This window comes from Mytilus trossulus, chromosome 7 (assembly GCF_036588685.1).
Source record: "Mytilus trossulus isolate FHL-02 chromosome 7, PNRI_Mtr1.1.1.hap1, whole genome shotgun sequence".
Taxonomy (NCBI): Eukaryota; Metazoa; Mollusca; class Bivalvia; order Mytilida; family Mytilidae; genus Mytilus; species Mytilus trossulus.
The window spans coordinates 14,430,918-14,443,285 of NC_086379.1; the positions used below are offsets into that span (position 1 = coordinate 14,430,918).

Below are 12,368 nucleotides of genomic sequence, written 5' to 3' on the forward strand. Positions count from 1 at the left end.
AAAACTAGGGTAATATCCGGTGAACAGTTACTTAATTTTCTCAACTTAAAAAGTAGAAAATCCAATGGAGACAAAGCACATAGCAGAAATGACAATATTACAAAACAAATTTAATGACAATAGCAAAGGTACCAGGATCATAATATAATACGCCAGACGCGAGTTTCGTCTAGATAGGACCCATCAAAATACTAATAAAGCCAAAAAGAACAAAGTTTAAGATTATTGAGGACCTAAAATTCCAAAAAGTTGTGCCAAATACGGCTACGGTAATCTATGCCTGGGATAAGAAAATCCTTAGTTTTTTTCGAAAAATTTAAAGTTTTGTCAACATGAATTTTATCCAAATGACCATGTAATTTATAGTCGTGTCAATACCGAAGCGTTGAATACTGTAAGTATACTCCTTGCAACGTCAAATAGATATTACCAAACATAGAATCAACAGTAAATGTAATAATTTAAAAAGACAAATAATGAACACTCTAACACATTACTAATATGATAACCAACGTTAGTACCTAGAACCTAAACTTGAAGGCCAACTTGTATTATTTATGAAGTTGATACGAAATATTTATCAACAATGTCTTGGTATCTTCCAATTAACATTTTACGAAAAAGGACGAGACATTCTTTGATAATACCCTGCTTCAACAACTGTCTGCGCAGACACTGGTGACGTTTAACAAAGTTTAATGAATACTAGTAAAATCACCTAGTATATAAATAAAACAAACCCTGCCTGCTTTTGAAATATTTGATTCTGATTTAGATGTTGTTGTTTTTTTAAATACATCTTATTGAACTGTTATCACATGATAAACAGAATATTATTACGTAGTGTACTTCAAAATTAACCAATTTAAAAGGTAAAAAATGAAATAAATAATTTCTATATATCAACCATTTAGCATTTGGTCATCAATTGTGAATAGGTTTGTGTTTTGAGTTTTGTAATAATATATTGGTTTAAACCGAGGCATGCGATAACAAGGAGCATAAAAATCAGAAGTCGAAATGGAACTAGCAGTACCATGGTAAACAATCGCACAAACAAAATAACACATAGGCAAGTTAAGATTGGGCAATACGAACAATTTTTCTTTTTAATTTAGATAGCTATTGCACCTCTCCTTCCTCAATTCAAAGTCAAATTACATGTAAGAAATTAATGGTAGTTGAGTCAAATAGAATTTTATACTTTTCTGTACAAGTCACAAAACAAATCATTGGTTTAATGAAATATCTTTAAATTTGCTTCTGTGACATCCCGGAATATTCAATTAAATCAAACTTGGTAAGATATGAACTTACAAAGCAAAGTTACTGATCAAGGAAAGTGTGTCTATGCGCCTGTTGTGGCACAAAAATCTACCATGTATCCAGTATATTCTCTCTCGGATTAAAAACTTTATAACAGTTGGCCTATTATAAGACAAACACCAGAGAACATACGATCAATGTCCTAAAATACTCTAAAATTTTCAAATATTTTGAGTATTTTAAACAAACGTGATACATAGCTTTCCAAAACAAAATGTTTATTCTGATAGTGCGCATTTGCAATAAAATTTTACATCTGTGAGGAATTAAAACATTGAAGGAATGTAACATGCTGTCCCCGTATACAAATTTTAACAATATTTAAACTATACAGCCAAACTTTGTGCAGTGGTTAAACATAAATGTAAATATGTTGGCAACAAAACGTTTGACTTGAATGTCAATAGATGATTTTTTAACAAATTGGTCCGGGTTGACACATGTATCCTTCACATCGTCGCAAAAGAACGTTTTTTTTTACTCTATTATATTATCTTAATAATGCATTGACTTTTGAAATCAACTACCACCTGAAAGGTTGCTTTAGAAGGTTTTGAATATTTACGTTATGTGTCTTTTGTCATAAAGCTCTTCAAGTATATATTTATCATAGAATTTTAAAGAACAAATGACGAAAAGGCCTGTTTTTGGCCCCCCTATTTTCTCATTTTTCAAATTTTGTTTTGGAAAGCTATGTACCACGTTTGATACCCAGAAAGATGTAAAGTTAAATCATTAGCATAAAGATCAGTACACTCATTTTTGAAGGAATTTCAAATAACAATGAAACACAAATATTCGATTTTGTTGAACATCAAATTTCCTGGAAGGCGTTATAAATAAAAATATTTTTCTTCAAGAAGGCAACACCTTTATAACAGGAAATCAATTATTCGAGTATTATTTTGGTATTCGATTTGGTACCGAGCGATACTCGAGTACTCGTTTACATCCCTAGTATTAAAGCATTGTGTATAAATAAATAAATTGACAACACAAAATAGAGCATACTGCCATTAATTCTACTCTATATTTGCTATTCATATTTAAATACTCAAAATATTTGACGATGAGAGCTCGTTGGAATCGGAGCAGAGGCTTTATTTAACGTCTTTTATTTTCTTAATAAATCTAAATTTATACGATTACAAAATAAGCAGGTCCTATAACTTACCTTTGAATCAGTCTGACATATCTTGAGAAACTTGATGCATTATTAATGTCGATTTCAGATGGATTTGCTTCTTTCCATACATGTTCAATGTTTAAATAATTTTATCTGATCATACACTTGACGTTTTCCGGGAAACTTTATATAGTCGGTTACATTTCTTTACAACACTTGTTATAAGTATCAGTTTAACAATATAAAAGAGGTAATGTAAGGGGGTATTCATTTTGTAATATTTTAATTGGTAGTCTTGTTTTACTATCGTATTTTTTTTCCCATATCATATATTCTTTACATTTGATTATTTCCTTTATTATTTTGTCCTTATTTGTTTTGGCCATTGTTATCAGTTAAATATACTTTGCCAATATTTGCCTCACTGTAGCTCCCAAACCAGACCTTTTTTGTAATGTCTCACGTGGTGTGTCTATTCAATTACTGTACTTTTATGTACGTATTTAATTATACTTTGTAGGTCCTAATTTTCATTGTAAATAAGGGAAATCTGTGTGACAGATATTTTATTAATTATTGTTTAAATGCTTTTTTATTGTTTTGTTTTTTGTGTCGAATATTATTATCAAACTTGGTAAGATATGAACTTACAAAGCAAAGTTACTGATCAAGGAAAGTGTGTCTATGCGCCTGTTGTGGCACAAAAATCTACCATGTATCCAGTATATTCTCTCTCGGATTAAAAACTTTATAACAGTTGGCCTATTATAAGACAAACAGCAAAGAACATACGATCAATGTCCTAAAATACTCTAAAATTTTCAAATATTTTGAGTATTTTAAACAAACGTGATACATAGCTTTCCAAAACAAAATGTTTATTCTGATAGTGCGCATGTGCAATAAAATTTTACATCTGTGAGGAATTAAAACATTGAAGGAATGTAACATTCTGTCCCCGTATACAAATTTTAACAATATTTAAACTATACAGCCAAACTTTGTGCAGTGTTTAAACATAAATGTAAATATGTTGGCAACAAAACGTTTGACTTGAATGTCAATAGATGATTTTTTAACAAATTGGTCCGGGTTGACACATGTATCCTTCACATCGTCGCAAAAGAACGTTTGTTTTACTCTATTATATTATCTTAATAATGCATTGACTTTTGAAATCAACTTCCACCTGAAAGGTTGCTTTAGAAGGTTTTGAATATTTACGTTATGTGTCTTTTGTCATAAAGCTCTTCAAGTATATATTTATCATAGAATTTTAAAGAACAAATGACGAAAAGGCCTGTTTTTGGCCCCCCTATTTTCTCATTTTTCAAATTTTGTTTTGGAAAGCTATGTACCACGTTTGATACCCAGAAAGATGTAAAGTTAAATCATTAGCATAAAGATCAGTACACTCATTTTTGAAGGAATTTCAAATAACAATGAAACACAAATATTCGATTTTGTTGAACATCAAATTTCCTGGAAGGCGTTATAAATAAAAATATTTTTCTTCAAGAAGGCAACACCTTTATGACAGGAAATCAATTATTCGAGTATTATTTTGGTATTCGATTTGGTACCGAGCGATACTCGAGTACTCGTTTACATCCCTAGTATTAAAGCATTGTGTATAAATAAATAAATTGACTACACTAAATAGAGCATACTGCCATTAATTCTACTCTATATTTGCTATTCATATTTAAATACTCAAAATATTTGACAATGAGAGCTCGTTGGAATCGGAGCAGAGGCTTTATTTAACGTCTTTTATTTTCTTAATAATTCTAAATTTATACGATTACAAAATAAGCAGGTCCTATAACTTACCTTTGAATCAGTCTGACATATCTTGAGAAACTTGATGCATTATTAATGTCGATTTCAGATGGATTTGCTTCTTTCCATACATGTTCAATGTTTAAATAATTTTATCTGATCATACACTTGACGTTTTCCGGGAAACTTTATATAGTCGGTTACATTTCTTTACAACACTTGTTATAAGTATCTGTAGCGGATCACATCATTCAGGCAGGCATCAAATTATAATAAGACGATAACTCAAGTATGCGGTATAAATATGTATCTTTTATTCCTCAAAATTACACTTAATTTTGGCTTCTTATACTCATATATTATATCAACCGATTCTCTACAATAGAATACAAATACAAATAATAGATATAGGAAGATGTGGTGTGAGTGCCAATGAGACAACTCTCCATCCAAATAACAATTTAAAAATTAAACCATTATAGGTTAAAGTACGGCCTTCAACACGGAGCCTTGGCTCACATCGAACAACAAGCTATAAAGGGCCCCAAAATTACTAGTGTAAAACCATTCAAACGGGAAAACCAACGGTTATCGTAAGTAAAAATATAACTTAAAGCACTACAGGCATAATACTAAACAAACAATAGGAAACACTTTCTTTCACGCTTAATGAATAACTTGTTAAAGTAAAAAGTTAATTGAAATAAATATACTTTTACAATTCTTAATATTTCTTCTTTAAATAAATATTGTTCTTAAAAATGTACATAAATTATTTCTTACCGATTATGATCTCTCTATAAATAACGATGTGTCTCCGTAATCAAATAATTTGTAATGAATAAAAACTATAGACAACGTAACGTACGTAAAAGGCTAAACGTCATAAAACTTTAAAAACGGGAAATATAGCAATTCATAAGAGCGCAACGTTACATGTATGCGCAAATACCCAAAAATCGTATCTACAAGTATTACAAATAAAATAAATAACTTCAGTAATAATTAATGAAGTAACCCAACAATTTGGAATTACATTTCAAATCTAACACTCCCCACCATGACATTTCTATAAAATTGTCATCACACAAAAAACTAATAAAATATCAATTAATTATTGTAAATTCTATTGAGAACATTCAAGTATGCATAGTTTTGTTACTGGTCTTAAAAATTTTGACTCTTTTGTTTTGATCACACAACTACGTATAAGACTATCGCGGCTCCTAATAACTTCAATTACTCGGCCTAATGGCCACTGTCCTCTCGGTGTATGGTCATCTGCAACGATTACAATGTCGTCAATCTGTATATCTCGCTGTTCTCTTTGCCATTTATTTCTCTGTTGTAGAGTTGGCAAATATTCACGTAACCAACGTCTCCAGAATACATTGGCTAAGTATTGTATCTGCTTCCACCACCTTTTAGCATACACATCTTTCTCGTCAAACACCCCTTGCGGTATTGAAGTGTTGTTTTTCATAAGTAACAACATATTCGGTGTGAGAACTGGCAAATCTCGAGAATCATTACTGACTACTGTTATCGGTCTATCATTGACGATTCTTTCGGCTTCAGCCATAAAGGTAAGTAACTGTTCGTCGGTAAGCAGTTGTTCATTTGCAAGAGCTCTGAGAATTTTGCGTGTCGTACGAATCATTCTTTCCCATGCACCACCACGATGACTAGCGTTTGGCGGATTGAAAGTCCAATTAATATCCTTGTGTGACATGTAACTGGATATTTTTGTTTTGTTCCATTGATCAATATATTTCCGAAGTTCCGATTCTCCACTGACAAGATTTGTCCCGTTATCACTATACACCTTTTCAGGTATGCCTCGCCTGCTCGTAAAACGTTGGAAAGCAGAAATAAAGGAATCTGTAGTCAAACTATGAGCTACTTCTATGTGAACAGCTCTTGTTGTCAGACATGTAAAAAGGCAACCGTATCTTTTAACGACTGAACGTCCAACTTTAACATTTAATGGACCAAAGTAGTCTATTCCAACAAAGGTAAATGGTGGTTTATCAGGAGTTTTCTGATCGTCTATAACAGAAGCCATCTTCTGAAAACAGAGCGGTGCTTGATATCGTCTACATCTTACACACCTGTTCAAAACTGTTCGGACAGTACTAGGTCCTTTTAAAATCCAATACTTTTCCCGTAATGATGCTAGCACTTGTGCCATTCCTGTATGACCATTTTGTTCATGAAACGACCTGATTATCAAAGTGGTCACGTGATGAGAATTTGGTATAATGACCGGACATTTGCTTAGTGACAAGTTGAGACGTCTCTTGACGCGCAATAACCCATCATGCATAACAGGATTTAAAGATGCTAAACGACTATCTTTCTTAACAGGATTTTGCTTTTCAAGCATTTTGATTTCATTTAAGAATGATTCTTGTTGTACATGTATCAATATATACCTTGTTGCTTCCTGTAATTCATCGGCATCTAAGCTGTCTGTCTTTATTTCATCGTCTCGTTTTAAGAAACGACGTATACAATATTTCTTGAAACGGATTAGCCATGCTACAGTCCGTTGTAATACTTGCCAGTTTGAAAAGTATGTAATTATATCGCGTATCGAATCAGTTGTAGTTGAGTTAATCATAACAACCTTTTTGATCTCAATATCTTGCTCGTCTACCGTTGATACAGCTTTTGGTTTCGGCCATTCATACGAGTCTTTCAACAAGAATTCTGGTCCATGGAGCCAAAATTTGATCTGCTTATTATCTGTTGCAAGAATGCCTCTAGATGCTATGTCGGCAGGATTTGATCTTGTATCTACGTATCGCCACTGACCTGGTGATGTCAACTCGTGAATGCTGCTCAATCTGTTTGCAACAAATGTTTTAAAACGACGAGATTCATTCTTAATGTATCCAAGTACTATCATACTATCGGTCCAAAACACTACGCTGTCAATCTTAATCTCTAATTCGTCTCTAATTATTTCGTAAAGTTTGCATGCAACAACGGCACCTGATAACTCTAGATTGGGAATTGTTGTCTGTTTTAATGGCGCTAAACGAGATTTCCCCAGAATAAGTGAACAGTTCACTTTTCCATTAGTGTCTACTAGACGTAAGTAAGCGCATGCTCCATAACCAATTTCAGAACCATCGCTAAATATATGAAGTTGAGCATCAGATATTTCTTTCATGTCTTTTGTCTTGAAGCATCTAGGTATTGATATATTTTCAATTTCTGGCAGAGTCGATTTCCATTTTATCCATTCTTCTTCTTTTTCTTTTGGTATAGGATCGTCCCATCCAAGCTTAATTGACTGTTTACTAAGTTCTTGTAATATAATTTTCCCTTTTAAAATGATTGGCGCTATGAGTCCCAGTGGATCAAATATCGAACTTACTGTAGAAGTTATTCCGCGTCTTGTCAGCGGCTTCTCTTCGAGTTTGACTTTATATTTGATGGCATCATCATTTACATCCCATATTACGCCTAGTGCGCGATCGGTCGGCAAAGCTGTGTTTGACTTCAAAATTTCAACTGAAGGTGCTCGTTCCGAATTCGGTATTTCGTTTATAACGACTTTACTGTTACTTAACCACTTCGTTAATCGGAATCCACCACGTTTCATAATTTCTCGTAAATCCGTTGCAAGCTGAACGGCCCTTTCTTCCGTGTCCACTGACTTCAAGAGGTCGTCTACATAAAAGTTTCTTTCTACGGTTGATGCTATCTCTGTATCAAATAACTCACCGTTGTCGATAGCTGTCTTTTTCAATGCGTATGCGGCACAACTGGGCGATGATGTTGCACCAAACAGATGAACCTGCATCTGGTAACATTTTGGCTGTACCTTACCATAAAAATCGTAAAGCATCACAGTCATCGTCTTTCACGCGGACTTGATGAAACATAGCCTCTATATCAGCAGCTAATGCAATGTGGTCTTGTCTAAATCTCATTAGAACTCCTACCAAGCTGTTCATAAAGTCTGGACCTTGTAATAATCGGCTATTTAGCGAAACATCTTTAAATTTGGCTGCACAATCGAAGACTACTCTCACCTTTCCGGGTTTATGTTCATTTGTGACAGGGTGGTGTGGAAGGTACCATATGTGACTTGACTCATTACTTACATCAGTAACTTCCTTTGCATATCCTTTTTGTATATAATCACTTACTGTTGCTGTGTACATTTCATGCAGCTTCGGATCATGTGACAATTTGCGGTGTAATTGATTCAATCGAGCATGTGCTAAAGGCAAATTATTCGGCAATTTTACATTTTCATCCCGCCACGGTAATCCGAGTTTATAGTGTCCATCTTCTTAGGCTATTGTTGACTCCATTGTTTTCAAGGCGCGTTTATCCTCCAGAGACATGCATACTTTCTCCGTGCTAGGCTGATCGAGAAAATCAGTGGTCCAAAGTCGCTCTAACTGCTGCTGCAAAATTACATTATCTGCATGCTCAAAATTGACGTTAACTACATCACTGGTGCTTGTGTTGTTGATTGGTCCTCTAACGATCCATCCTAAGCGCGTTCGTACGGCATATGGCTCATGACTACTTCCTGAACGCACTTCTATCGGAATATGTGCTTCTGGTGTATCGGTGCCTATTAGAAGCAGAACTTTATTGCTGCTTATTTCTGGTATATAAATATCTGACAAGTGTTTAATACTCTTAATATCTTTATTATTTGCGGCTGAGTGTGTCGATATCGGTAGATTTTTAACTGACCATACCTTACTAAGTGTTATCGGACAGTTGCTGCCAACTGATTGTACATGTAAGTCAACCTCTTGACCTTCATGTCGGACTCGCTGTGCTGTTGCTGTTGTCATTTTAAATGTAACCGGTCTACTTTCGGTTTCTAGCATTTTTATCAAACGCTCGTCACATAACGTTTTATCCGCTCCATCATCAATCAAGGCATAAGTTTGACAAGTTTTCCCATTTGACCCTTTAACCTCGACGGGTATAATTCCTAGACAATTCTTAATAACTGTCCCGGCGGATGAACAATGGACGCTTACCTTTGTAGCCGTGTGATCAGTGTTGTTATTTTTACCCCAACTATGCATTAAAATGTGATGTTTAGAGCTACAATTTTCTACAGTACACATTTTAGCTTTTCTACAGTCCCTTGAAAAATGTTTACCCTTTAAACAATTAAAACATAGCTTAGCAGTTCTTACAAAATTGACTCTATCGGTTAAACTCATAGACTTGAATTTTACACACAATTCTAAATTATTACATGTACCATTACAACAAATACATTTACGATCTTCTGTCGTAGCCTTGCTGTCATACATATTATTATTAGACGCAAATGTAGATACCTTCTCTCTTGTATTCATATCAGTACGTTTGTCTATATCTTTTCTATATGTATTTGAGTTTTCTCTTACGAGATCTAGACCAAACATTGACGAAGCTAGACGAGACTTTTTATCAATAAAATTTGCTAAATCAGAAAATCTAGGTTCTCTACCATTTTCAGTTATGGAATGAGCAATATCAACCCATTTTACCCTTAAATGCATAGGTAAACGCTTTACAATCTTTCTAAGATTATCAGTATTATCTATATCAGAAACATATCCTAATTGTGATAAAGTTATCTCACACTTTTGCATTTCAAGAGCTAATTTTGAAAGTGACTCAAAATCTGACGCCTTTATCGGGGCACCATATACAAGATTTTCTATATAAGACCTAACTATCATGTGTGACCTGCCATAACGTGAGTGTAAAATAGACCTAGCACGTTCATAACCCTTTTTCTCTAACAATACACAATCTTCAATCGAAGATTTAGCCTCACCATTACAATACTGTATTAAATAACTTAACTTTAACTGATCATCTGTAACTCTACATTCAACATTCGTTTCAAAGTTCTTTATAAATTTGCAGTAATCTGTGGGCTTTCCATCAAAAGTCAAAAGTTCAGGTTTAGGTAGATTGAATCCTTCTTGTAGTGTTGATGCTAATCTTTGGAATGCAGTATCGATGCTGCTGCTTGACTGTAAACTTCCGGCAGTGGTGCACTCTATCCCTGAAACGGCATTTTCTGTACTCTTTGTTGTAACATGTTCCTTATTATTAAGTGTCTTATTTTCTGTGTTAAATGGCACGTTTATGTTTTGCTGGATCTTAGATGTCACCTCAGTATCTTCTTCTTCTTCTTCTTCTTGCCACACAGATTCTTCTAACTTTGCTTCTTCTAGCTGACTTTTTCTTTCTAACATCTGTTCTTTCATTTCTATTTCTCGACGAGCGCGTTCTAGTTTTTGCTTTTCTTCCATTTTCTTCACTTGAACCTCGGCCTTTAAGCGGTTGGCCCTCGCTAGCTTCAGCCTATACTGTGTTGACGATGAAGTCCGAGACACCGACGTGACACGGCTATTCTTGTCTTCTTCATCTTTTGTAATTTCTGGTTCGCGCATCCACTCATTGAATCTTTCACGAAATTCTGTAAAGTTTTTCTGTGAACTATCAAAGTTCATTTCTAGTGTTTCAAAAATATCCGAGTTTGTACACAAATCCAAACATTCCAGATGTGCAGTTTTAAATTGTTCATATCGGTCGCACAATTTTGTGAATAATGTTTTCACAAGTTTCACATTATCCCGTGAAATCATCTTTGTTTCTAGTTCATTGTATAACTTAGTTAGCTGAGACAAATTAACTGTTCTTCTCTTCCGAGATTCTTCATACGCTTCTTCGCTATCCATCTTTTTTGGAGTAATCGAGAATTGTAGCGGATCACATCATTCAGGCAGGCATCAAATTATAATAAGACGATAACTCAAGTATGCGGTATAAATATGTATCTTTTATTCCTCAAAATTACACTTAATTTTGGCTTCTTATACTCATATATTATATCAACCGATTCTCTACAATAGAATACAAATACACATAAGCATACATCGTAAGTAAAAATATAACTTAAAGCACTACAGGCATAATACTAAACAAACAATAGGAAACACTTTCTTTCACGCTTAATGAATAACTTGTTAAAGTAAAAAGTTAATTGAAATAAATATACTTTTACAATTCTTAATATTTCTTCTTTAAATAAATATTGTTCTTAAAAATGTACATAAATTATTTCTTACCGATTATGATCTCTCTATAAATAACGATGTGTCTCCGTAATCAAATAATTTGTAATGAATAAAAACTATAGACAACGTAACGTACGTAAAAGGCTAAACGTCATAAAACTTTAAAAACGGGAAATATAGCAATTCATAAGAGCGCAACGTTACATGTATGCGCAAATACCCAAAAATCGTATCTACAAGTATTACAAATAAAATAAATAACTTCAGTAATAATTAATGAAGTAACCCAACAATTTGGAATTACATTTCAAATCTAACAGTATCAGTTTAACAATATGAAAGAGGTAATGTAAGGGGGTATTCATTTTGTAATATTTTAATTGGTAGTCTTGTTTTACTATCGTATTTTTTTTTCCCATATCATATATTCTTTACATTTGATTATTTCCTTTATTATTTTGTCCTTATTTGTTTTGGCCATTGTTATCAGTTAAATATACTTTGCCAATATTTGCCTCACTGTAGCTCCCAAACCAGACCTTTTTTGTAATGTCTCACGTGGTGTGTCTATTCAATTACTGTACTTTTATGTACGTATTTAATTATACTTTGTAGGTCCTAATTTTCATTGTAAATAAGGGAAATCTGTGTGACAGATATTTTATTAATTATTGTTTAAATGCTTTTTTATTGTTTTGTTTTTTGTGTCGAATATTATTTAAGAATATTATTATTAGGCAAGTCACATAAATTTTTTGTTCAAAGAAAAAATGGTGTATGCTGATTCAACAAAACAGCAACAAAAAATTACATGATATTCAACCAAAATTTATGATGATGTCCTGTTGAATTATTGGTACATGTTCTATAAAGTCCTTTGGTTTAAGTACGTTTTGCCAGGCAAACTACAATATCATACATATCATAATAGTTCATGTGCCTTATTATGTTGATTACAAGCAATGCTTGGTACGTTTCAAAAAATTTGGGAGTATGACTTAAATCGTTAGACACACAAAAAACTTCTTACTGCAGGCATAGGTGTTAGTTTGATACGTATCTTCAAA

The 12,368-nt window shown here is 33.3% G+C and overlaps 2 protein-coding genes across 2 annotated transcripts; both read right to left on the minus strand.

Annotated features, from left to right (window-relative positions):
* Positions 1-5,568: 5,568 nt before the first annotated feature.
* Positions 5,569-8,048, minus strand: LOC134726186 (uncharacterized). Its single transcript, XM_063590586.1, has 2 exons — positions 5,612-8,048; positions 5,569-5,576 (listed from the first exon to the last, which is right to left on the minus strand). Exons 1-2 carry the CDS (start codon positions 8,046-8,048, stop codon positions 5,569-5,571), a joined length of 2,445 nt encoding a protein of 814 aa, XP_063446656.1.
* A 32-nt stretch (positions 8,049-8,080) lies between these two features.
* On the minus strand, positions 8,081-11,613 carry LOC134724666 (uncharacterized). The gene is made up of 2 exons (XM_063587825.1): positions 11,353-11,613; positions 8,081-11,127 (listed from the first exon to the last, which is right to left on the minus strand). The coding sequence occupies exon 2, from the start codon at positions 10,960-10,962 to the stop codon at positions 8,545-8,547; it is 2,418 nt and encodes an 805-aa protein (XP_063443895.1). The 5' UTR covers positions 10,963-11,127; positions 11,353-11,613; the 3' UTR covers positions 8,081-8,544.
* Positions 11,614-12,368: the final 755 nt, after the last annotated feature.

Excerpts from the sequence above, each read along its gene's own strand:
- LOC134726186 (XM_063590586.1), bottom strand. The coding sequence starts at position 8,048 with ATGCAGGTTCATCTGTTTGGTGCAACATCATCGCCCAGTTGTGCCGCA.
- LOC134724666 (XM_063587825.1), bottom strand. The coding sequence starts at position 10,962 with ATGGATAGCGAAGAAGCGTATGAAGAATCTCGGAAGAGAAGAACAGTT.